Source organism: Ambystoma mexicanum, chromosome 1p, assembly GCF_040938575.1.
Source record: "Ambystoma mexicanum isolate Mex_15411 chromosome 1p, UKY_AmexF1_1, whole genome shotgun sequence".
Lineage (NCBI taxonomy): Eukaryota > Metazoa > Chordata > Amphibia > Caudata > Ambystomatidae > Ambystoma > Ambystoma mexicanum.
Genome location: NC_090921.1, coordinates 827,640,566 through 827,668,183, shown reverse-complemented (window position 1 = coordinate 827,668,183; position 27,618 = coordinate 827,640,566). Strand labels below are relative to the sequence as shown.

The window sequence follows — 27,618 nt, the reverse complement described above, 5'->3', positions numbered from 1 at the left end:
TTCATACAATAACTACTTTACTCTACAAAACGGAACTGAGCAACGGACGCTGCGCGTGGCCATTTATAGGCATGATGACGTCGGCGTCGATACGGTGGCCGTCGAGGAGCACCTACTCGACGGACATCGACGCACAGCGCCCTCTACTGGGGAAAAAAAAATTCCGAGGCCAGCAAGCTGGAGATACAAATATCATAGATAAGGAATACGTCAGAGGAACATCCCATCGAAAGAACGTTACAAGGTAAAGAAGTAACTTGTTCATTCTACCTATACCTTTTTAAATTAACCTTTAGGGGATAATGCTTTTGGTGTTGACCAGTTTTCTTATCAGTTAACCAGCAAGCATGTTTGTATTTTGTGTGGTGCAACTTGCTAAATGCTTTTTTGTATCCATGATTTCTCATTGATATCCTTCCTGCAGGGGAATCGGGAAGAAGCTGACAATCCAAACACCGGAATAGGTGCATTCCGCTTCATGTTGGAATCAAACAAAGGAAAGTCTATGCTGGAGTTCCAGGTACTGTCTCTCATTCGGTTAAGTGTCTTTGTGTAGGTTTTCTCTGAATGGCAACTTCTCGGGCTTGACAAAATCCAATACTCCAATACTGTATGTCCGTAAAACCAAGGCTCTTTAAATACCAGAAAAAAAGTTCGTATTTTGAAAGTTTAAATGATGGCCATTTCGTTAGTTCTGGGTTTGGAAAGTTCCACTTTTCTTTTTTCCATCATAGAAGGATCTCTGAAAACTAGGTGGTTATTTAAAGGCAACTCATGTTGATGTGGTTGGTCCTTTGTCAGATTCTTTCTGTTGCCTAGTTTTTATTCATTATAACTTGGTTTCATTTTTTTTCAGTGATTTGAATGAATCTATCTTGGATGTTCAGGAAAAACAGCAGTCACTAATCTGATGAATGTAGTCTGCCGTATATCTTAGTGTTCATATGCATATTATGCACATTCTGTAAAGATAATGCATGAATCAATTAGATTGACAGTTTTCAGAAGCAAAGCTGCTAAGGCAAGTGGAGGCACACGTTTTGTTTAGGGGATGTGCTCCAAGTTCTCTGGGTAGAGATTAGGAAGAATTACCAATGGCGTTGTGCAAGATTTTCATCAAAGTATTCTTTATATCTCACAATGTTTACATGAAGAGGAAAAGGGTGGTATTGGTACTTGTTTAACACACCATTCGGCACCGAGTATATTTACTTAATGTACCCTTAATATACAGTTTTACATGGAAGTATACGATTACAGTGAAGTACTTAAATTCAGAGAGTAGTAAGACGAGCAGTAAAGTGCCATTAAAAGGCACAGATCGCATTTGAAATTATCAGCACACCGTTTTGGAAACCTGTTTCTCCTTTTTAGGGGATTTGGAAAGTTAGCCTGATTAAAGCATACCACTAATTTCAAAATCGAATGTGAGTATTAAAATCATCTCAGTGCCTCTGAAAATCATATTCCCCTATTTAAACATGTATTGCAATAAAGGCCCGTGGTCCAGCCTGAGGCAGTTCAATAGGGGGATGTGGGTTGGAAACCACAAAATCACTGTAGCACCAGAAGCAGGGAAACAAAAACGTTCGACCCAGCATAACCATATGGCACCGGATGCCAAGCTAAAAGCAATGAGCGGAAAAATAATAAATAAAAGGACGCAGGACCAAAAAATAGGAGGGCAAAAAAGGCCTGCATGGTAGAAAGGTCCAGTGTTGTTGGTGCAGAGAAGGGAGGACTAGTGAAACCAAAGGTGCCTGGAGAGGTGGGGAACCGAGGTCCCATGCATCCGGCTTTGCAATGACATTAAAGCACAGTAAATGATGGACATTGCAAGGAAGTCCGTGCTCCTTGGACGGAATGTCCCCGTAGCATGCAGGAAAGGGGAAGGGACATAGGAGCAATAGTGGCTCAGAAAGAGGGACAGGCACCAGCTACTCATAGAAAAGCATTAATATATGTATATGTTGCTGGCATTTTTTCCTCCACAGCACTAAGAATAAAGAAACAATTCTGTGGTGGATAACGTTGTGGTTTCTTTCTGATGCGGACCAGTGATTTCAACTCGTCGGCTGCTGGGGGCAGGTAGGGGGTAGAGAGAGGGGGGGGAGATTTGTTTTTCGTGGACAAGAAAGGCAACAGCAAAAACAGGAAAACAACGTGTTTCACCCTAGACGGGCTTTGTCGGGTTTGAGTGCAAAGGGAAAACGACTCGTGATTAATAGTATATTTTTGGTCCTACATTGATGTTGTTGGCAGGGACTGCTAGCATGCGGAGTGGGACCATTGTGTCCATACATGCCGCCATCTTTAAATGTCCCCAATTGTATAGAAATATATATGTTGCAAAAAAGCACATGGCTTCCTCCTCTAGACACTTGTCACACCACCGTGTGCTAAAGAAATTGGATATTATAATATAGGAAAACATCGGAATAAACAGTGCATTCTACATTGGTATGCATTGTGCATCTCAACAAAATGACAAATAGATGTAACAATACGTTTAATCCTATTATATAGATTATCACCGCTGATGTATTAAACCTAGTGAAATATGAGTGTTGTGCCGTTGTGGTATTAATAATAAGCAATGGCCAGAGGATGATACTTTTATATATAATTTTAAACTGCGACAAAGAAAAACGAACCTCCGCATTTTGTATTACTTCGTGAACTAAATAAAAGCTTTTGCATAGAGCTCCTCGGTGAAAGCAGACAATCTTGTCAAACCATTCAGTGTAACCCACCGAGTCTGTTTAGCACTGGTGTCTGTCTTGATGTTGCTTCTGCTTTCCATCTGGGGCTATTTGATGTGTACCTTTTCTCTAGTCGACTTTCTCAGCACATGTACATACCATTGTACAACACATTAAACAAAGACCATTTACATTACCAAGTGGTTCCAGTATCCCACACATCCAGTTGATCCGTGCCCTGGAAAATGTCCATCTGTTGCTTAACCTCCCCCCCCCCCCCAGAATACTTGGGGCACTTGCCCCATATGTGTTGCCAATCCTCAAGCACTTTGCAGCCCCTCCAGCATTGATCAGACGTTTGGGGGGGGGGAACATCTTGTGGAGTCTTTCTGGAGTATAGTGCCATTGAAGCATTACTTTGATCCACATTTCCCGAAGTTGGATGCACCTGGTTAGTTTTGGTATTATGTACCACAGGTGTTCCCAATGTTTTCTAGGAATTGGTTCACCTAGTGTTTCCTGCCATTTCCTCATTTAGTTTCATTGTAGCTGTTCTTTTTGGTTGTTTCTGTATTTGTACAAGTTTGAGACTAGGTCTTTCGATCCTGTGTTCGATATGATATATTATTCAAAGGGTGTCAATTGTCTTACGGCTGCTTCTTTTATTATTGGGGTGCTCGACCAGTGGTTCAATTGGTTGTATTTGAATCTGTCTGTTTCCTCCAGGCCTATGTCTTGGATGCAATCTTCGAATGGTCTCAGTGTTTTCCCTTGATACACATCCCTTATTTTCTGGCGTCCCGCCGTTTCCCACCTCTTGAATGCTTCATTTTCCATCCCCAGGGGGAATTCTAGGTTTCCAAACATGGGGGTGAATGGTGAGGGTTTCGACGAGAGTGCTCCCCTCCCTAGTGCTTCTTCCCATACGTCTAAACCCACCCCTATTATCTTGCTGATCCTAGTATTGGGGTTTCTCTTCTTTTTATCTAGCCACATGATTCCCTAAAGGGATGTTTGCCACTACAGCACTGTCCTGTCGTGTCCATATTTTGTGTAGCCCCCCCCCCCCCCCAGGCTATAAAGTTTTAATGTTCTTTCCTCAAATATTTTTCATGTGCCTTGAAGCAGTATCCGTTTTCACGAAATCCCGATCTGCTTCATCCGTTTCACCTATGGTGAAAGTCCCCTGCAAATTCACATAATAGAGTAGTGAGCCATTTGTAGGAGGCACACCTGACCAATGGTTTGCAAGTGCACACCTGTGAGGTTTTGATGGCAAAACATAGCAGTGGTCCTCTGGTGCTGATGAGCACCTGGCCATTTAATGGCAGTGCATAACAATGTTGTGAATACCTGGACATCCGATAGCAATCCATTCCATTAATGTCAACATTTAATGGTAGTGCGTGGCAGTACTTGGTCATATGATGCCAATTCCTCACAAATGTTGTGGCTGCGTGGAGATATGGTAATGCCGCACACATGTTTATACAGTGTATGTACAAAAGCTGAAGGAGTAAAACTTGCTGTTATGCTATTTAACTTTATGGCTGGTGAACAAGAACTTTCTTTTGTAGATGTTCCCTTCTTAAATGTTGCTGTATCGCAAACCACATTGCTATCCTCCTAAGAGTTGTCCTTGACTTCTGATACATCGCTACCCCTGGGAGAGCCAGTGGAAGCTTGTTGGAAACCCTGGTGTCTATCCGTGGGTCCCTTCCTCTCATCCCCAAAACACATGACGAAGAGAAACTGTCCCAACGGTGGGCTGATATCCCAGGCCATGCCTTTTTTATTTTTAATGGGATGGACAAATCCTCTATGCATTTATAAACTGTGTAGCTTTTATGTTGGCACTTTCTTCTCGACGCTAAGTTTTAACGGTTCAGCCCATCTTGGTGTTTTGGTGTCTCATCACCCCCGGAATGCTCAAAGAGTCACACAGCAAACTAGGAAATGCTCCCACCCTTAGTGTTGTATATATTTCTATAGTGTCAATAAAAATAAGTAGATAAATTAATGATGCTCGCAATCATGTCAGTTAATTTTCTTGAATAGTGTTTCATGAGGTTGAGGTTCTCTTATTTGTTGTGCTTTAGCCAGCTGCATTTTCCACCAGAGACTAAATGTACATTTGAATATACGTCTTGCTTCTTTCTAGTTCTGCGTAACACTCTTTTCTGATGCTTTTAATCTGCTTAGAATCACACGATGTGCATATAGTCGACATCCAGTGGTAACCGCAGAGTATTGCCTCTTGTCTTTCGAGAATCGAAAGGGGACGTCAACATGGGCATGCCTGTAACACTATCCCTAACGTGACGTGTAGTGTACCCAAAATCCCTTGCGCGTCAAGGTAGATTGTTTTTTTCCGCCCAGTGTACTGGTCGCCTTTTGCTGAGCACTTCCAGAGACATTGCTATATTGTTATACTTATCGACCTTAGTTTGTTTTATATTCTCTTACCGTCCCTTCCCTCAATGGCTGTTTGCTGACCTAAGCCGAAGCCTGTTCTATGGATCTTCGACAGCAGTTGATCCGGTCGACGCTGCCGACCACGTGGCCAGGCCTTCTTTCTTCTATGTAGCAGTCGAAGTGTTCCATCGTGCCAACGGGCACACCGGATAGTTCAGCAGTGCCCGCCGATTATCATGATTTGCAGCCCTCCCCGCAACCGCAGGTGCGGCATGCGACGGGCAGTCTAAATCAAAGGGCGCTGCCACCAATATTCAAGCGACCGTCGAAACGCATCAGAAGAAGGCGCAGCCGGCGCACAAGGCCCCGGTTATGCCAAAAACAACGGCGCAAACACCGGCCCAGTCTAAACACTTTCCTGTGACACCCAGTATTACCGAAAGCATTGCTAAGATCGTTTCGGCGGCAAATCAAGGAGAACGGTCGTAGGACCCGTCGAAGCCTAAGGATAAACCTAAGGACTCGTCGAAACAGAAAGATGGGCCTAATGACACGTCTGAGGACACAACCTCAAAGACTTTTCAGAGAGCCCTGTGTCTGTCTTGTACGTTAAGGGAAAAATCTCGACTTTCTAGAGAAGATGAACTAGAGCCTTTTCCACCTCTAGACTCCTCTGGCTCCTCATTCTGGACCAGGGAGAAGTTTGAGGGGCGTATGAATAGCTTAGAGAGATTTGTGGATTTCTCAGAGAAATTCACACCCAAAAGGCCTCAAGAGGAGAGCCTTTTTACTCCTGTGCCAAAATTTCAAAAGACCTTTCATTCCTTTCAGGAGGAAGTCTTATGACTTCACTGATACGGTCCCTATAGACCAATTCAATCAAGATGAATACCCCTTTGGGGACCCTGTTGGTGATCTGATTGACCCCACAGAGTGTTGGGAAGACGACCACGTCCAGCCAGTCGACCCTCTGCCCTGGGCATCACCTACCCCAGCACCGGACCGGAACCTGACTCCCTGTGCATGTTCCCCCCGCCACCCCCACCACACCTGCTCGACAGGCCTCCCCAGTTGACGACCAGATGGCGCTACCTTAAGGAGGGCAGCAGAACATTTCCAGATTGCTACCCAGGAAGCTGTACCAGAGGCTGATTTTGTCGACATCTTAAAAGAAAAGCCACCTGTCGGAAATTCAATCAAAAGACGCTTGGCTCCTTCATTGTTGACACCTGCCCTAACAATGGCTGTCGATTCTAGAGTCGGAAAACTGTTTTTCCCCTTCTGATCCCCTCTACATCAGGGGACATGGTACTCCAGAATCCCTGGTGGTAACTACAAACAGGAAAAGGGTGGGGGGGTCCCCCTGTCCAAAGGAGAAGCGCCCCATGACAAGGGGTGCAAAAGGTTATATGCATTAGGGAAAATAGTCACAACTGCTGCAGCTTTTTCCACTTGCATAGCTAACAGCACTTTGTTGGCTAGCTATTCAGACACGCAATGGAATCTGCTACAAGAGGGCCTTCAAGAAGTCCCTGAAACGCTGCAGGCTCACCTGCTTTCCATTGTAGCTGAGGGCAAACTGGTTAATCAGTGTTCTCAAGAGTTCTTTGGATGCTGCAGAGACAGCTGGCAGGACCTTAGCACAGAGTACCCTCCTAAAGAGGCATGCCTGGTTATGAAACTCTGGTTTCAAACCAGAAACCCAAGCTTCATTAATAAATAATCCGGTGGAGGAGACCAACTTATTTGGGAAAGCTGTTGATGAGGCGCTTGAGACCGCTAAGAAGGAACACAACATCCTCAAGACCCTGGATCAAATCTCCCAGAGGCCTTCCCAAAGAAGAGGGGGCGGTTCTCGACATTCCTTTCGTGGCCAATCTCGCTCCCCTCACAACCAATATTGCACTGGAAATAACTGGTCCTCGCCTCAGGGTACCAGCTACGCCACCCTGTATCCCCCGAGAGGTCAACGACTTAGAAAAGGAAGGGGCCGGAATTCCACCCATAGAGGCTCCCCAGCCTCCGGTCAGAAATGAGCAGTAGATCCGGGTCCCCTCCCATGCCTCCCCGGTCGGGGGCCGGCTAACATTTCTTCAAGCATGGGAGGGGATAACTACAGACCAGTGGGTACTCAAGACCGTCCCCCATGGATACTGCATAGAATTCTGCCAGACCCCTAAATCAGACCTCCCAAATCAAGACGCATTACGCGGGAACCCCTGCGCACCCTGCTGCAAGAGGTTGAGATCCTGCAGGAAAAGGGCGCCATAGAAGTCGTACATCTTCTACGGGTAAACAAGGGTATTTATTCAAATTTTCGTTTTGGGAAACACTTATGTGGAATGCGCTTCAGGCAAAATAATCCGTCACACCAGCAAGTTCACTTTTAAGTAATATTTATTTTTTGCATTAGTAGCATGCAATATCCTTTTTACCAAACATTAATTCACAAACTGATAGTTTTTTTGCCTCTCAACACGTGTTTCCCCACGTCTTATGTTCGTGGTTCATCAGGAGAGATGCTAAATAAAGAAAGAATATGAAAGAAAGTAAGAAAAGAATGAATGAGTAATGGTTGAAATTATTTTAATAATTAAGTAGTGGTGGTGTGTTGGGTGAGCAACTCTGATTACATTAGCCTATTAGTTGTACTCACTTAAGTTCCTTATTGAGTAAACATATCTGATTAATAATTCCTCTTTCGTTTTGTCTCTCTCATTTTATGAGTTCTTTTATTAGTAAATTTCTGTAAACAATGAGAGAGGGTAACATCAGTTTAACCTGACTTTGTATCATTTTTCAAACTTCATTCAAATGCCCTCTTTGGAGCAGTCACATTTATTGTAAAGGTAGGGCTACTGTGAAGCTCTCCCCCAAAGTTCCAGAATACTAAAGTCTAAAATGCTGTTCACACCCAAAGTTATCTGAAAGAAATTAGATTAAATTGAATTACCTTTTATTTATTTTTAATGTTATTTTTTTAATTTTTTTTTTTACTTGGTACGATTGCCTTTCCGCCATAGTCGGCGCTACCTTTCTGTGCTATTTTCTATCCTTTATAAAGGCTGCGATTGCGTAACCTATGATGTCACTGCGTCACGTTACGCAATGACGTCACACGTCACACCTTTGCGTTTGGCGGCCATTTCTTCAAGCATGGGAGGGGATAACTACAGACCAGAGGGTACTCAAGACCGTCGCCCATGGATACTGTATAGAATTCTGCCAGACCTCCCAAATCAAGACGCATGACGCGGGAACCCCTGCGCATCCTGCTGCAAGAGGTTGAGATCCTGCAGGAAAAGGGCGCCATAGAAGTCGTACCTCTTCTACGGGTAAACCAGGGTATTTATTCAGTTTACTTCCTTGTACCCAAAAAGGAACTCGCCATGCGCCCTGTACTAGATTTGCGCCCAGGAAACAAATTTGTCAAACCTCAAATTTTGTATGGTCACTCTGCAGGAAGGAACTCCCCTGCTCACACAGGGAGACTACATGGCAACATTGGACATGAAAGATGCATACTTTCATATTTCAATGTTGCCAGCGCATTGCCTCAGAACCAAGGGTATTTACAAAGGTACTGGCAGTGGCAGCGGCGCACCTGCGCAGGCTATCCATCCCAGTTTATCCTTACCTTGACTACTGGCTAAGAACAGGGGATTCCTACGAAACATGCCTGTCAAACACTTGAGAGGATAGACCTCTTATTCAAGCTGGGATTCTCCAACGAGAAAAAATCCAGCTTAAACCCCAGTCAAGTCAAACCGTTCCTAGAGGCTCTAATTCAAACAAGGGACGGCCTTGTCTTACCCTCCAACGAGAGGGTCCAAAACATGTTTCAAATCCCTCAATATGTAGCCAGTTGGGAGGTGATGGTACGTAAGGCCATGCGACTGTTAGGAATGATGGCGTCCTGCATTTATTTGGTTCCTCATGCGTGGTTGTGCATGCGTCCAATGCAAGAGTGGCTCAACAGCCAGTGGGGTCAGGCCAGCGGACAATGGGATGATCTAGTGGTTGTCTCACCAGCCCTCATCTCTGCAGTGGTAGGCGAGGAAAAACCTCTTGAAGGGAAAGTCCTTCACCACCCCCGCAGTAGAAGCCACTCTCACGACAGACGCATCTCTCACGGGGTCGGGGGCTCACCTGCTTCAGCCAACGGCGCACATCGTTTGGTCCCCTGAAGTAGCATCCAACCACATAAACCTGTTGGAGCTGTTGGCAATATTCAAAGATTTGAAAGCCTTTCGGACACAGCTGCAGGGAAAGACTGTCCTGATCCTGACAGCACCACGGCCATGTACTATCTGAACAAGCAAGCGTGCACTCGTTCTCCAGGGGTGTCTAAACTGTCCCAGAACATTTGGAAATGGGCTCTCACACACATGTTCCAGGGGAACTCAATCTTCTGGCAGACAAACTCAGCAGAGATTTCCTGCTACCCATGGAGTAACAATGGTGATTACAAAAAGACATTGTCTCCAACATTTTCGCAGAATGGGACTTCCCAGAGATCTTCAAAGCTCAATGCCAACATTACGCCTCCAAGTACCCCCAGAACCGTTCCAAGGGGAACATACTCTGGATCACATGGTCGGGAAAATTTGTTTAGGCTTTCTACCGTGCCTCCGTTTCCCCCCCCGCCCCCCCGACTCCCCTACTCAACAAGATGGTGCACAATATGCACCAGGAACCAGTCGGCATAATATTGGTGGCACCGCCAACCCTGGTTCGCTCATCCGATGGAGATGTCTCTCTCTCTCCCCCAGTGAAACTACCTTGCCCATACAACATGTTATCTCAGGACAAGGGAGAAACACTTCACCCATGCCCGCAAACTCTGAATTTAGCAGCCTGGCTCCTTAGGTCATAGAGTTCGAGCACCTCCAACTCCCTCATAAATGCATGGACATACTTAGAGAGGCAAGAAAACCTAACACCCGATATTGCTACTCCAGTAAGTTGAAGCGCTTTGTCATCTGGTGCAATTCCAAGAGCATCAACCCCATTGACTGTTCTCCTACCCAAATTGTATTGTACCTGACTCATTTACTAGACTCAGGCCTGGTTTTTAACTCACTAAAGGTTCACTTAGCTGCTCTTTCAGCCTACACTACGTCACAACAGAAGGTGTCGTTGTGGAAGATACCAGTTAAGGCTTTCATGGATGGAGTAAAAATAATTCATCCGCCCACCCCCCATTTCTAACCCAGCTCCCGGATGGGAACTAAATGTGGTTTTGACTAGACTTATGGAGTCTCTTTTCGATCCCATGCATAAAGCAAGTCTTAAGGATCTCATCTATAAGACTGCCTTCTTATTAGCTATCACTTCCATAAGAAGAGTCGTTGAACTACAGGCCCTCTCAGTTCTAGACTCCTTCACAATTCAGAGATAAGGTGGTTCTGCACACTCACCCTAGGTTTGCGCCTAAATTCATTTCAAAGTTCAATGTAAACAAGTCCTTAGAACTACCAACCTTCTTCCAGAACCCATTTAACATGGCGGAAAGAAGCCTGCACACACTAGATGTACGCAGGACAGTCATGTTTTACCTGGAAAGAACTAGACCTCTAAGAGACAAATCGGTTTTTAATTTCAGTGGCAGTGGGCCCTGTCTCAAAATCTATCTCGAGGTGGATTGTCAAATGCATCACACTCTGCTACAGTCATGCTAAGAGAGAACTGCCCTTCAAGCCTAGAGCACACACTACTGCTTCCATAGCATTCTTTGCAAATGGAGTTATGTACACACCTTTACAAAACAGTATTGCCTAGACGCTCACTCTAGGTCTGATTCTCAGGTCGGACAAGCAGTACGAAGACATCTTTTCACTACTGTTCCTTCTCGCAACCCACCTCCAACTCTGGGTACTGCTCGCTAGTCTATGCACAGCATGTGATTTTAAGCAGATTAACAAGCATCAGAAGACATGCATTACTTACCGTAAAAGCATTTCTGATGATTGTATCTGCTTAGATTCACATGCGCCCACCCTGCCTCCCCTGCTCGGATGGAAGGAACATAGACGTCTACTGCTTTTTCTTTTCTGTACTCGCTCACAATAGTCATAAGGCTCCCTCACGGCAGAGAAAATACAATCGGAGGTGTTAGGCAGAAACCTGTGCAGTTCCCTCTGGGACCACTGCAAAAGATTTAAGACTACAGGTGTTTGGCAGTAAACCCACTTGGTAGCAGTCTGTACCACACAGATTCACTTGGTAGCTGTGGCTGAGCAGTCAGACTTCCCTCAAGAAGAGTTAGGCAGTATACAGAGTATTCACAATAGGTCAAAAGAACACAGTAGAACAAGTAAACACTGACCAGAGCTTGGTGTAAAAGAGATAATTATTTATTTAAAACCACATCTAGAAAAACACACGGCACTAATAGTAAGCAATTCAAAAACACGGTCACTAAAAGATATACACTCCCTTAAAAGAATATTCGACAAGTCTTAAGTAAAGCCCCACTTATTTTCAGACAGCGGTGAGCGCTTAACGCAGATGGCACTCTAATAATTTGTTTAAAAAGGGAGAGAAAAGCAGAGAATAATATGAAACAGATCCCAACGCTTTCATAAGAACAAAACACGAGAGGGAGGCAAGTAAAACCGTTAAGTTAGAGTTTAGTAGGCCGGATCCACTTTAAGAGCATCAGAACGAAATGTGTCCAAGGTCACACGGTTGAAGTGCACAAGAGTCTTGCAAAGGTTCAAAAAGAGTTGGACCAAAAGAAAGGGACCAGTTAGAGGGTCAAGGAGGCCAGCCCAGTCCAGAAGGTTAAGGGGTTATTATTACCTTGTAGCAATCTTTAGAAAGGGAGGTCTGGCGGACACGGTACCTTAAAGTAGTGAGAATACTCCAGCGGGGGCAGTTGTTCCTGGCAGCGGATGCAAGTCGGTGCTTCGTCCGGGGGAAGAGGATCTCGTCGGGGAGGAAGACAGGAGTCCGTTGCACTGCCAGGGAAGAAACCAGCCGCAGAGTTCTCAGGTAAAAGGAGCGGTCCAGTGGTAAGTGGCTATCCGGTTGCCGGGGTGCTTGGCACGGGCAATTTGACCACAAGACGGCCTGGGATGCGAAGAGAAGGTAAACTGGTTGTGCCCACCAGTCAGGGGAAGAAGCCTCTCCAGCCGGGAGATCTTCTGTCGTCGGGAAGTGAGGAGTCGGTTCCGCAGGGCTCCACCGGTGGCGTTGTGGTGGTAGGTCGGCTCAGCTTCTCCCTCGTCGGATTCTCAGGTCCTGTGGCGACTTCTGAAGTTCCAGTCCCCAAAGCCCTGCTTTTATGCAGCACACCCCCATTCACTCAGCCTAGCTGTCAATCAAACACGGCCGGCTCACCACTTGGGCCAATCACACAAGAGTGCGACTTGAGTTACCAAGGTAACTCAGTCCAGGGTGCCTAAACCCCCTCCCACACCCCCTGTGGTACCCAGACAGAGTGGCACCACTTTTGGAGGCTTCTGTGGAGAAGCCCGCAAAAAAGTGGAACAAAGGGCTCGACTTGGGTTGGAGTCACAGAAGAGAACACAAACGCCATTTTAGAATAGAGTCCTGGCAAAAAATACCAACCGGCGAATTAATATTAAATAAATAAACCGGCGGTATGTTCGAGGCTATGAGAATTAAATAATTAAAGTTGGTAGCCTCGAACAATGGGAAAATCCCATAGGGATATTTTCGCGGTCGAATATAAAAAGTAGTTTCCACTGCCACCAGCCAAAACTCGATCCGGGGGGGACGGAGACGTGCCCCCTCGACTAACAGACCCCGGGGCAATCGAATTGCCCCGACCAGTACGTCCACAATATGATGGTTTGTACTGGTTTCTGTTAATAATTTGGGACTAGTAAAGCCAATGGTGACTTTATATGCCCTGGGAGACAGTAGTCAGTCCCAGGGTATGGAGTCTATGGTGGGGTGTCACTATGACACCCCTGTGTTACTGCACGGAGGTTGCTGTGTAACACATAGTGAAAACACATGAGACTCTATGAAGTAAAGGACCCCATAGCCCATAAAACGCATTAACAGTCAAAGGAACACCAAAAATCATGTCCAAGAGTGGGAGAAAAAGTCTCGCTCTTGGCAGGAGAAAAAAACAAACTCCAGAAATCCAGCAAAGCTGCTGGGGGACTCACTAGGTTAGGAAATTCAGCCTAAAGAGAGAATTCTCCCTAACAGGAGGGACCTCGACGTGCGAGGGATTTTGGGTACACTGCACGTCACGTTAGGGCTGGTGTTACAGGCACGCCCATGTCGACGTCCCCTTTCGATTCTCGGATGACGAGCTGCAATACTCCGCGGTTACCACTGGATGACGGACTATATGCACAGCATGTGAATCTAAGCAGATACAATAATCAGGGATGCTTTTACGGTAAGTAATGCATGTCATTCTGCAGGGATGCACGCTGCAGCATAATAACTTTGTACGTTTATTCACACTTTGTTGTGTATCGTCTTCCTTTTTTTTTTTTTCTCTTTTCTCCCCATCATTCTGACTAGGATAATAGGGTGAACAGGCTTAATCAGCTGGAACAATACTGAACACCCGGACGCTAGTAGGTTGGGATCACTTTGGGTGTGACAGCCTTTGTACCTTTCTGTATAAGGACCACATTTTGGAGATCTTTTCTAGAGCAGTTAATTTGCACACATGTTAAAAAAAACATCCACCATAGTTCCTGTTAGGAGTGCTTGGGAATCTCCCATAAGTATGGAGGAAAGGGGACGGGACGTAGGAGTATAACCAGGTTACTCACCGTAGTGACCACCTTACTCCTAGTCCCCTTTCCTCCATGCGCCCGCTGTACCCTCTAATAAGGTTCCTCTGTTATTGCTAAAAGGTCTCTGACCTGGCGATAGAAAAGGACTGATGGGCGATGTGCGGGGCGGGGTTACGGCCGCTAGGAAGGACTAAATGTTTTGAAATTTTTGGATTCTTTTACAAAGCGCTCCGGTCACGTCCCACAGGACGGAGGGATGTCCCATAAGTATGGAGGAAAGGGGACTATGGACTTAGGAGTAAGGTGGTCACTACGGTGAGTAACCTGGTTAATATGATGCCCTCAAATCCCTTGGGCAACTGACTAATAACCTGGCGAGAAGGGCGGGAACAATTTTTGCCATTTTCCTGGCCAAATTCCTGAAGAGGCTCTGGATACGGACAAAGCTAAAATACATCATCGAACAACCAGGGTAATCCGCCCCAGGGTTATCCAAGAGGCCATTGCAGATACCGTGGCCGGGGGAGAGCCTCCACATCTAGACGTGGAGGAACACCTCCCAAACAATGACAGCGCGCTTCAGGTCCCCTCCCATACCACCCCGGTAGGGGGACAGATTTCACTCTTCACCCACGCATGGGAGGGAATAACCACAGACCAGTGGGTGCTATCAACCGTAGCAGGAGGTTATTGTGTGGAGCTCCTCAAAGCATTGAACCATCCCCCGCGCCAAAGGAAGACAACAAAGGAAGAACAGCTTATCCTGATGGAAGAAGTCAATGCGCTGCTTCTAAAAGACGCCATCGAGATTGTGCCGTCCAACGAGGTAAACAAGGGTATTTATTCAACCTACTTCCTTGTTCCAAAAAAAGTTCCAACTATGCGCCCAGTATTAGACTTATGTAAAGCCACAAAGATTCTGCCCGGCAATGCTACAAGAAGTAATCCCCCTTCTAAAGCGAGGGGATTACATGGCAACACTTGATATGAAAGATACCTATTTTCATATTTCAATGTTCTCAGCGCACAGAAAACTCTTTTGGTTCAACGTAGCAAACCAGCACTACCAATTCAAGGTGCTACCCTTCAGAATAGCTTCAGCTCTAAGGGTATTCACCAAGGTACTGGCGGTGGTGGCGGCGGACCTGCGCAGGGAGGCAATCCCATTGATCCCCTACCTGGCGACTGGTTGATCACCGGAAAAACAACCCATTTTTGCAAACAAAACATGCAAAGAGCCATAAACCTTCTTTTCCAATTGGGTTTCTCAATAAACGAGAAAGTAAAGACTTGTACCAAACACAACAAAACATTTCCTAGGAGCCGTCTTGGACATAGGTGCAGGCTTAGCCTTTCCATCCTTGGAAAGAGTTCAAAACATGCTTCGCCAAATACCCAAGTATCAAGCCGGTCTCCAGGTAAGCGTACACAAAGCAATGCGTTTTCTAGGCATGATGCAGATATCTAGTCCCACACGCACGTCTGCGCATGCGACCAATGCAAGAGTGGTTGGCGAAACAGTGGTCTCAAGCAAGCGGCCAGTGGGACGATCTAGTGGTCATTTCGCCAACACTAGTTCAGAACCTAGGCTGGTGGTCAAGAGAAAAGCTTTTAAAGGGAAAACCCTTCCACGATCCAGAAGCGCAAGCAATTTTGTTGCAACAGACTCTTCACTCTCCGGGTGGGGTTCTCATTACCTTCACCACACAGCACATGGTCTGTGGACCTGCATCACGGCACAGAACCACATCAACCTGTTGGAACTACTAGCAGTATTCAAAGCACTTCAAGCATTCAAAGTGCAATTGTCGAACCAGTCGGTTCAAATTCTAACAGACAGCACCACTGCAATGTTCTATATCAACAAACAGGGGGTCACACACTCTCCAAGTCTGTCCAAGTTGGTACAGAAAATATGGAAATGGGCACTCAAACGGGGGATATCCCTATCCTCTCAACACGTTCCACGGGTACTCAACACTCTAACAGACTCTCTGAGCAGAGATCCCCCTACCAGAGGAACACGAGTGGCAACTAGACTCTGGTGTAGTAGACCATCTTCTCCCAGTGGGCTTACCCCAATGTAGACTTGGTCGCTACAGGAGAAAACAATCAGTGCCCAGACTTCGCGTCCAGGTTCCCTCAACCAGGCTCCAAGGGTAACGCCCTGTGGATGAACTGGTAAGGGAAATGTGCTTACACCCCCCCCCCCTTCTGAACCCCCCCAACTCCCTTTAATGAGCAATGTAGTGAACAAGATTCACACGGAACAAATGAAGCTCATCCTAGTTGCTCCCATGTGGGCAAGACAGCCATGGTATCCACATGTGCGCAAACTGGCGATGTGCGATCCCATCGAACTCCCGTGTTAGACGAGACTATTGACCCAATACGGGGGAATGACAGTACACCCTCAACCACCCTCAATGAACCTGGCAGTTTGGCTCCTGAGGTCAGAGTTTGGACATCTGCCACAACGGTGTATGGATATCCTCAAGGAGGCTCGTAAACCAAACACTAGACACTGTTATTTCGACACATTTGTAATCTGGTGCCAGTCTAAACAAATAAACCCTGTAGAATGTACTACATCCCACATTCTAAACTATGCTCCACTTGTTAGACTCAGGGTTAGTATTCCACTCCATAAAGGTCCACCCGGCGGCTTTAGCAGCGTACATCACCTCTCAGAGTAAAGTTTCATGGTGGAAAATTCCAGTCATTAAGGCTTTCATGGAAGGGGTAAAAAGACTCCACCCTCGAATTTCTAACTCCTCTCCAGGCTGGGATCTCAATGTGTTACTCGCTAATCTCATGGGGCCCCAATTCGAGCCTATGCACAACTTAAGTCTAAGTCTTAAACACCTGACATACAAGACTGCCTTCTTAGTGGCTCTTAATTCCATAAGAAGAGTTAGTGAATTGCAAGCATTGTCAGTGCAGGATCCTTTCTTTATCATTCATAAGGACAAATGGGTTTTACATACTCATCCGAGTTTCTCTCCTATATTAATTTTCAAATTCCACGTAAACCAACACATTGAGCTACTGGCCTTTCAGAATCTAACTAGCTCAGCTGAGGTAAAACTCCACACATTAGATGTAAGGAGGGCGGTCCTAGACTACGTAAACAAGACCTGACCGCTAAGGAAAACAGACCAGGTGTTTGTCTCCGTAACACCGGGCAGAGAAGGAGATTGCATTTCCAAGAATGCCATCTCCATGTGGATAGTCTGATGCATAAAACTGTGCTATTCATTATCAAACAAAACACTGCCTTTCACACCAAGAGCTCACTCCACTAGAAGCACAGGAGCTACCTTGGCCTTTATCACAAATGTCCCCTTAGACAACATTTGCAAAGCAGCTACATGGAGCTCAGTACATACCTTCACTCGGTACTACTGCATTGACACCCATTCCAAAGCAGATACACAGGTGGGACAAGCGATTCTAAAACATCTGTTTGCTGCAGCTCCTTCTCACAACCCACCACCTTCTAACACTGCTTGCTAATCTATGCATAACATGTGATCTAAGCAGATTCCACAAGCCTCAGAAGGGATACATTACTCACCGTAATCGTATTTCGAGGGGATTGGGTCCTCCGACTTATTCCATATCTATGACATGTAATCACCACAGCTGTGCTGCTTCGGAAACTTTTTTCGGCGTCTGCGTCCTGCGTCGATGACGTCTATGCGCCGTCGTCGAGGACCTCCTCCGACGTCATCCGATGTGATAAGTAGGACGCACGACACCCGTAGCCTCAGTTCCGTTTTTTCCACGAACGTGTTGCTTCGTGAATCTCGGTTAACGCCTCGACTCTTTGGAGTTCTGTTCTTCTCGGTTCTTCGAACCTGTTCATTTTTGTGAGAAAATCCTTCGTGTGAAGATGTCTTCTACTTCGTCTTCGACCCCGCTTCCGGGCTTCAAGAAGTGCGGGGAATGTGGGTCCAAGATGTCGGTGACGGACTCGCACGACGCCTGCCTCTGGTGCCTCGGGAGGCCCCCGACACAGATGACTATCGACTGCCAGTCGCTCACGTCCAAAGCCTTACGTGAACGTAAGAAGTTGTCGGTAGGTCGGGTGTCCAAGCCCCGGAAGTCGAAGTCTGCGGGGCTTTCGACGGATGATTCGAGAGGAGACTCTCCGCGTCATCGTCGGAAGTCTCGTGGGTCTCCTTCTAGGAGTCGGTCTCGCCACTCCTCTGCCTCTTCGAGGCATTCTCGGAAGCGCCGACAGCAGTCGTCTTCCAGGTCCTCTTCGGAGGACTCTGCCCGGCACGTCGCTTACCCCACCAGTCGTGCGACGCCGGAGAAATGGGCTTCCTTCGGGAAGAAAATGCTGGCGATTCTCGAGTCGCAGGGTACTAAGGCGTCCGCGCCCCAGAGTGGGGTCGGTCGTGAGAGGTCGAGAGACACCGCTCGTAAGAGTGGTCGGCACGAGTCACCGGAGAGGTCCCGTTCAGACAGGGGGACTCGTTCTCGACATACCCGTTCCAAGTCCCAGTCCTCGACGCGTTCGAGACCGTGTGCACCTGTGATGTCTTCGAGGAAGACATCGACGTCTGAGGCGTCAAGGGCGTCGACAGGCTTTCTCGAGGCTCCGGCTCCGAGGAAGTCGTCGAAGCCGTCGACGCTCAGGTCGTCGAAGGACACGCTCGGAGCTCCGGCTTCGAGGACTGTGTCGACGCCGTCGACGCCGGCGCCGATTCACCCGACGCCGGGGTGTCGGAGGTACCCCGTGGCACGGGGGAACCCCCTAGGAAGGCTCTGGTTAAGAGCAAGCACTCTCGGGTGCCTTCTTTTCACCACCTGGAATATATTTCAGAGGTGGATGAGGACTCTGATGGCCTGGTTCCTAGTCAGGTTCCAGATGAAATTGTCTCAGGCCATAGTCAGTTTGACGATTTGAGGCAGTCACTGCATGATTCCAGTGGACTGGACACCTCTCCGGAGGTGGAGTTTTGTAGGCCTGAGCCTGGCTCTCATGCCGATTCCTCGTACCGACGCCTTATGGCTAGGGTTTCCAAGTACTTGGGATGGTCTGCTCCCCCAGGGGAGTTTGTGCAGGATGATCTCAGGGACATCCTTGATGTTGGTCCCCCAACTGACCCTGTACTGCCGTTCCATATGGCTTTACAGAGAAGGGTGGCGGCGGCTTGGACTGCTCCGGAGAGTCTCCCGGCGGTGGGCAGGTCCTTGTCGCGAAAATACCGTCCAGCCAGTAGCGACCCCTGCTACTTGACCAGGCACCCCACTCCGGAGAGTTTGGTGGTGCAGGCGGCCACGGCCCCGGCAAAGCAGGCGTCGTACCCTACCATCCCTCCTGATAGGGATGACAAACGTTTTGATGGCTGGGCGAAGAAAGTGTTTTCTTCTGGTGGTATGGCGCTTCAGGCGGCCAACTCCATTTGTGCCTTGTCTCGTTTCACACACACTCTGTGGAACTGTGTTGCGTTAGCGGCTGAATATATTCCCAAAGGGGACGAACGGGATGGTTTCCTTGCTATGGTCCAGGATGGTAAGGATGCCATGTGTGAGTCCGTTCAGTCGGGTTTGGACTTGGCTGAATGCGTCAGCAGGTCCATGGCGGCGAGCACCGTGATACGCAGGTTTGCGTGGTTGCGGAAGTCAGGGTTTGCTCCTGATGTGCAGTCCCGGCTCCTCAACATGCCCTTTGACGGTGAACACCTTTTTGGCAGCAAGGCTGACGAGAGCCTTGAGAGGTTGCAGACCTCAAAAGCTGCAGCGAAGTCATTGGGCGCTGCAGTTCGCCGACTTCCGCCTTTTCGTCCTAGGGGACAGCAATCGAGGGGTGGTTCCTTTCGCTATTACTCGTCCTTCAGTAAAGCGAGAGGAGCTGGCAGTCAAAGAGGCCAGCGCAGGGGTACCAGAGGTGGACGACAGGGTACCCGTGGTGCCAAGGCCGCTCGGGCAGTTGCCTCTTTGCCCTCAGGTAATGCCGCAGCCGCTACCACTCAGTCATGAGGCCATGTCATGAGGCCATGTCCCATGGTTCGCCCGTTGGGGGAAGGCTGGCGCAGCATCTTGTAGAGTGGCGTGCCATTACTTCAGATGTGTGGTTTCTGGAGATCATAACTCACGGCTACTGTCTTCCCTTTCGGCACAGGCCTCGCGACAATCCACCGGGGAACCTCTTTGCAGAGTCCGGATCCGCTCCTTGCGCAGCAAATTCAAGCCCTGCTGGTGAAAGGCGCCATAGAACTGGTGCCTGTAGCGGAGAGGTACAAGGGATGGTATTCCCCTTATTTTTTGATTTCGAAGAAAGACGGGGGATTGAGACCCATCATGGACTTGCGCGGTTTGAACAAATTCCTAAGGAAGGACAAGTTCAAGATGGTTACTCTCTCTCAAGTCCTCCAGGCCCTTCAGCTTCAGGACTGGTTAGCGTCTCTAGACCTCAAGGATGCTTCCTTCCATGTGCCGATCCATCCCAAGCACAAGAAGTACCTGAGGTTCGCGGTTGGTGACTCGCACTTTCAGTTTCGGGTCCTGCCGTTCGGATTGACCTCCGCCACAAGGGTTTTCACCAAGCTCATGGTGGTGGTGGCAGCGCATCTCAGGCAAGGGGGGATTCACGTCTACCCCTACCTGGACGATTGGTTGATCAGGGGGAGCTCTCCCGAGCAAGTCCTGGATCATCTGTCCGTCACCTGCCACTCCCTTCACAGGCTGGGCTTCTCCCTCAATTTAAAGAAGTCCCATTTGATGCCAACACAGCGGCTCCAGTACATCGGAGCAGTGCTCGACACTTACCTGGGGCAGTGTTTTCCTCCCCAGGTGAGGGCTCTTCACATTCAGCAGATGGTGCACAAGTTTCAGCATGCCCAGACGCTCCCAGCGTTAGAGTTCTTGAGGTTGCTCGGCCTCATGGCATCCTGCATTCTTCTGGTGCCAGAGGCTCGCCTGCGGATGAGATCTTTGCAGTGGGCACTCGAGATGCAATGGTCGCAGTCCTCCGGCAGGATGTCGGACCCGGTTCAGGTGCCGCCCTCGGTCGCCCGGGACCTTCGGTGGTGGGCCATTGAAGGCAACTTGATGAAGAGGGCTCCATTTTGGCTTCCCTGGCTGGAGGTGACTATCGTGACGGATGCATCCCTCACGGGATGGGGAGCTCATGCCAACGGGCTGACAGTCAGCGGTCGTTGGTCTCCGTCGGAGTCCAGACTCCATATCAATCTGTTGGAGCTGAGGGCCGTCAGGTTAGCCCTGAAGACTTTTCTGCCGACTGTGCGAGGAAAGTATGTCCTGTTCCTGACGGACAACACAGTGGCCATGCACTACCTCAACAAAAAGGGGGGGGGGGCAGGGTCACTTCCTATGTGCAGGGAGGCGATGCAGCTCGAGTTCTGGGCCATCCAGCAGGAAGTTTCGATCTCGGCAGTTCATCTGGCCGGAGACGAAAACGTGACGGCGGACGCTCTGAGCAGGCAGAGCACGATCTCTCACGAGTGGGAGTTGGCTCAGGAGATTCTCCTGGAGATCTTCTCCCTTTGGGGGACCCCTCAAGTTGATCTCTTCGCGTCCAGTGTCAACCGGAAGTGCGAGAGGTTCTGCTCGCTGGAATTTCCTCCAAAAGGAGCCTTAGGAGAAGCATTCGGGGTGGAGTGCTGCTGTACGCGTTTCCTCCAGTCCCCGTCATCCCGCAAGTGCTGCGGAGGTTACGGAAGTTCGGTTCCCGGATGATCCTCATTGCTCCTGCGTGGGCTCGGAGGACGTGGTACCCGGACCTTCTCGACTTGTCCATCTGCCCTCCACGTCGGCTTCCCTACCGAGACGATCTGCTCTCACGGGAGGGGGGGTCGGGTTCTCCATCCAGAGGTCAGATCCCTCAACCTTCACGCTTGGCTTCTGAAAGGTTGAGGTATAAGGATTGGGACCTCCCTGAAGACGTGATGGAGGTGTTGCTCTCGGCCCGAAGGCCAGCAACAAAGTCTCTGTGCCGTTGGCGTAAGTTCTGCGACTGGTGCAGAGTTCAGAATGTGGATCCTTTTGCATGTGACATCCCCATGGTCCTGTCCTTTTTACTTTCTTTGGCCCACAGGGGCTTGCAGGTGGGTACCATTAAAGGTTACCTGGCGGCGCTGTCCATCTTTAAGCGCTCATCTGAAGAGTGTTCCTACTTTAAAATCCCTTTAATTTCACAGTTTCTGAAAGCGCTCACTAATGTGTTCCCTCCGTCACCTTTCCTGGTGCCCGGTTGGGATTTAAACCTTGTTCTTAAGTTTCTTAATGGTGCTCCCTTTGAGCCTTTACATTCTTGCCCTTTGAGGCTGTTAACTCTGAAAACTGTGTTTTGTGTTGCGGTTACTTCCGCTCGCAGAGTGAGTGAGTTACAGGCACTTTCAGTTAAGCCACCCTTCACTGTATTTCACAAGGACAGGGTTGTCCTTAGAGTTCGTCCTTCTTTTCTTCCGAAGGTAGTGACGGAATTTCATTTGGCCCAGAAGGTTGTTCTTCCGGCATTCTATCCTCCTCTGCATCCTGGTAAGGAAGAGGAGAGGCTCCATAGGCTTGATCCTAGGAGAGCTTTAAGCTTTTATGTTTCACGCATGTCCCGGGTCAGAGTGGACGATCAACGCTTTATTGGTTATGCTGGAAAGCGTTTGGGACAAGCTGTGACGAAACAGACTTTGTCTCGCTGGATTATTTTGGCCATCTCGGAGTGTTACCGCTTGGCGGGTAAGGACCCACCGGCTGGCTTGCGGGCCCATTCTACCAGGGGTATGGCTGCATCTACTGCCCTGCAGAGGGGTGTTTTCGCAACATCTGTGATGCAGCCACCTGGGCTTCAGTACATACATTTGTACGTCACTATTCCCTAGATTCCATCCGAGGACAGGATCTGGCCTTTGTCAAGGCGGTCCTTTGCTCTGCTATTTGATTGGCAATTCTAAATTTTGATTCTAAATTCTTTCCCTCCTCCTTGCTCTGGTACTGCTTTGGGAGCCTGTCATAGATATGGAATACGTCGGAGGACCCAATCCCCTCGAAGAACAAGTTACTTTCTTACCTGGTAACGTTCTTTCGATGGGATGGTCCGACGACGTGTTCCATATCGCTCCCTCCCTGCCTTCCCCGCTGCAGAATTTCTTTTGCGATTGCAGCTTACGTTCCGCAAGGCTTGGTGTCTGACTGGCAGTTGACTAATGTCACACGTTCTGGGGGGAAAAAACTACAACTGAGGCTACGGGTGTCGTGCATCCTATTTATCACATCGGATGACGTCGGACGAGGTCCTCGACGACGGCGCATCGACGTCATCGACGCAGGACGCAGACGCCGAAAAAAGTTTCCAAAGCAGCACAGCTGTGGTGATTACATGTCATAGATATGGAATACGTCGTCGGACCATCCCATCGAAAGAACGTTACCAGGTAAGAAAGTAACTTGTTCTTCTGATGCTTGTATCTGCTTAGATTCACATGCGCCCACCCTTCCCCCCCCTGAGATAAGGTACATGGATGTTTTATGAGCTTTTCTGATATTTATCGCTCTGATACACCTATACTCGCGATGCACTTCATGCTACCTCATGTCAGAAACAAAACAATCTGAGGGACTTCAACGCATGAAGGACCATGGGCACATTAGATTTCACACTAGGGCTAGTATTACTGGCGCACCCTGTCGACGTCCCTTTTTCGAGTTTTGAAAACAACAACTGTAATACTCTGCAGTTTCCACTAGATGTCGGCCTGTGCATAGCATGTGAATCTAAGCAGATATAAGCATCAGTAATACGATTACGGTGAGTAATGTATCATATATGTATATCGGCCATTAAATTAAGATGACAGATCAATATGACAAAATGTCACTTAATGCCTACTTCAGTGCATATAGGGATGTTTATCCTACTTGAATGTATTTGTTAGTATTCCCATTATTGTGCAGATGATGTCCTTTTGAATCCATTGCAATTTTAGGATGAGATAACTGACCATGTTAGTTGTGTTTTGCATTTAGTGTTCAGTATTAGTACTGTTGGCATCTCACATGTAGTTGGCTTTCAATTGAGCATTTATCCCACATAAACAATATTGGGATACATATTGTATATCGCTGTTCAGCCTAGAAAAATATTGAGATATGGCTTTTGGCCCTTCTCGTCCAGATCTACTGTATTTAATTGTGTCATTCATGCAGCTAACCTTTACATTTTACAGACATACATCTCACTAATGTCTTACTTCACCGGTACACACACATGCTGTATTGTTGCTCATTTTGTATTTGTATTGATTGATTTATAAAGAGCTTTATGTCTTGGGTACAAATAAAGTTCCAACTACTAGCCAGCCCTATTAAGTCACTCGCCACCTCAATTCTATGAGTACACACAACACATGTTCATACTTGCCAATAATTAAATATCACTAGCCTATGGATAGTTGGGAGTGCACCTAGTGCACCCTGCAAATAACTTCTGTGACATTAAAAATATCATTTTAAAATTGCTAATCAAATAAGTTTGTTTGCTAATTAAGAAAATTATAATTGGCAAACTCTGCTTATCCATTTTTTAAAACTCATTTATGCTGTACTGGGAGCTTGATCAATGACTGCTGCCTGAAAATGTACCAGGGACAAACTGGGAAAAAAAAAACATAGGCCAAGAGATCAAAGTCGTCAAGCACTGTAGAAGGTTCCCGGTTATGAGGACCCTTAGACCTGTGTGAGACTTTGTGTCCAGGGTGACACATCCTGGAATTATACACACTATTATAGAATAGGGCACTTATTCCTGGAAGTAAGGACTTGTATTTACGAACATTCCTCTCCTCCTAAGTTGAACCCAATGCTACAATACAGAGCTACCACCACCCAGTTTTGTTTCAGTCTGCATCATTGCACCAACCCCTGTGTTTTGGACTGAACATTTATTTATAAACCTACTTGGTTTTCAATTCCTTTGATTCCCTCAGGCTCTGGCAGACCACAGCAGGAATTCACTGAGGCATGTATCAATGACCAAATTATCCATAGCAAGAGAGCATGTACATCATCTGTGTTTAGTCCGTCAGACTCTGCAGAAGGCAGTATTGGGACATGTTCTGATAATTGCAAGTTAGGTTCGTCAGTCATCTGTTAAATATTTAGGCTGCGGAAAGGGCAGACTTGGAGGAAAACAGTCACAATCTAATTAGTGGCCCTTTTTTCATGGCCATCCATTCATAACATCCAGTTTTACCTCCCATTCATACCACCCCTTCCAAAAAGCCAGTTTCAATACTGACATATTGTAGGTCCCAGTAATCTGGTACGGATCAAAACAGCATAAAGAATGTTCTACCTTTTTAACTGATGCATTATGTAGTCCACAATTGCTTATGTGGACATTGAGGAGTTGTTAATCCTACTGACTGATTGTGGGGGTTATCTTATTGCAGGTAGTCCAAGAGACAGAACAACCAATTGTGTACATCAATCTAGATAATGGAAGTACCCCATAATTGAATAAGACTACTTGACAATCAAGTGTACCATCAAAGTCCTGAAATGGGGAGGAAGGATAGCTCGGGGGCAACTGCAGTGCAACAGTTTCTAACCCCGATCCCCGTGCTTAGAAACCACTCATTGGTATTAAGCGGGTTTATAAAAGAACAATTATAATTATAATATTGTCTTGCAGGCCTGTCAACTTCTAAAGCGCTATGCCTCACGCCAATGTAAAAAAAATAGGCGTACCAATGTTCAGATAAAGGTGGTCCCTACGCCTCCAATTGTACTCCATCATGACCTTGATGCAAAAGGAATTTTTTCATCCTAGGAACACTTCTGCATTTTGTCACATGATCTTCGGTAGTCTTTGCAGCCCAGTAAAGACAGTCTACCAGGGCTGCCTAACCAGAGCCATGAGCTACCTAGAGGAGGAGCCGAAGAGACCCTTTTCAACCATGGACTCATCCCCTGACCTGAGCCATCTCACATCTTAGAGCCAGTTATGCCTATATTGTATCACGGGTGGCCTCAAGAACACACCAACTCTCAAACACGGTTCAAGGGTTTTATAGAAATAATTCAGAAGGGGTTCACTAAGGGACGGCCCTCTTTCTCCTGTGGGCTTTTTGCTCCTTAGCCCAGGTGTCCCTAAATCCCAAAATGGTTACTAGAGATTGAGAACTCCCAAAAGTGGGCAGTGATTAGTCCCTGAAGAAATGTTTCACTAATTGCAACACCCCCCGGGAGGAGAAAGCACAGGCAGATTGGTTAGGACAAGTGGTTCAATGGCAGGAGGAGGGGTAGCCTAAAAGCAGTAGGAACAGGAAGGTGTGGGTTGTTGGAGTGAGGTTAGAAGTGGAGATGGCTCACCAAGAGGCAGGCAGGAGGAAGGCAGTTGCTACAGTGTGTAGGCTATTTCTGGAAAAGGGGAGGTATTGGTTATAGTGTAACGGTGTAAGGAGTGATGGTGAAGTTTATGTAACGGTGAAAGGAGGGTGGCTGAGTAGGTGGGTAGAGTTCATATGTACATTGGGGGGAGGGGAATAGCAGAGTGGAGAAGGGATGAGTAAACATCAAATGTTTGGAGACCAGGCCTAAAAGGTGTGAGACAGCAGAGGGATAGGGGAGAAGCAGGGGCAGTTAAAGGAGGAGAGTACTACTAGGGGAGGAGAATGAGGGTGGTAGACTGAATAAAGCAGGGTGTCATCAAGGCAAACAGTCCCTGCCCCTGTAGAACACTAACCGCTCGATAGTGGAGACATTTGTAGCAAGTCCCAGAGTATGTCTAATTAACAGAGGGCACCTTGCCTTTAGGCCCTCTGTCAAGTCAGATTAGACCGTACAGGTTAGCATTCACTATATGCTAACCTAGGTCCAGGGAGGACTGATTTGGGGAGGAGTTTCTTTGCAAGAGGAGAGTCTGTGAAAGTCATGTCTTGTATTACATCAATACAAATCCTTGAACAGTCTGAGGCTTGGACTAATTATTCTTCTGTCTGCGACATTTGGTGCCAGAAGAGGTATCCTGTAGACCTTAATTCAGATGTCGCTGCAGGCTAAGGGAAAACGGAGGAAAAATCGGAATCCAGAGATTCCTTGGTAACTTAAATTCTGATGCTTGTTAATCTGCTTAGAATCACATGCTGTGCATATGGTCCGACATCCAGTGGTAACCGCAGAGTATTGCATCTTGTCTTTCGGGGGGCGAAAGGGAACGTCGGCATAGGCATGTCTGAAACACTATCCCTATCGTGACGTGTGTAGTACCCAAAATCCCTCACGCGCCGAGGTCCCTCAGATTGTTTTTTTTCCGCTCAGATAACTGGTCGCCCTATAGCGGAGCTCTTCATGAGACATTGTTTCTTACCGAATTGTCGGTTTAATTCCCGCTAAGTCACTTCGTCGATCAAGAAAATCTTCGACGAAGACTACGGGGGAACCGTCTACGGCTGTGGATTCCGGCACCTAAGATCCGGCGTTCGGACCTCCACGTGGTCGGGCCTTCTGGCCGGCCTACACAGTAGGGAGAGTGGGCTCGGGGTTTGCCATACTGCTATGATGTCTTTCCTCTTTTCCACTTCTTTCCTTTTTGGTCTGGTCACCCTTCCCTTCTGCTATGGAAAGGACTCCATTTAGATTCTGCCCTCTGTGAAGGGTCAGATATCCGTGGAAAGACGAGCACACTTCGTGTACGCTTGTCTCCCCCTAGAGCACTAAAGCAGTGTTCGGCGTATAAACTCCTAAACCTAATCCCTTAAGGAGTGGTGGGCCGCATACATTATGTCACGCATGGAGCC

At 47.5% G+C, this 27,618-nt stretch overlaps 1 protein-coding gene across 2 annotated transcripts in view; it reads left to right on the top strand.

Moving 5' to 3' along the window:
• Positions 1 to 27,618, top strand: part of LIX1L (limb and CNS expressed 1 like) — a 411,826-nt gene that overhangs the window by 292,677 nt on the left and 91,531 nt on the right. For both annotated transcript variants that reach the window (XM_069652670.1, XM_069652677.1), the window contains exon 4: positions 425 to 520. In XM_069652670.1, coding sequence (XP_069508771.1) covers positions 425 to 520 — 96 coding nt within the window. The remainder of the gene's footprint in view (positions 1 to 424; positions 521 to 27,618) is intronic.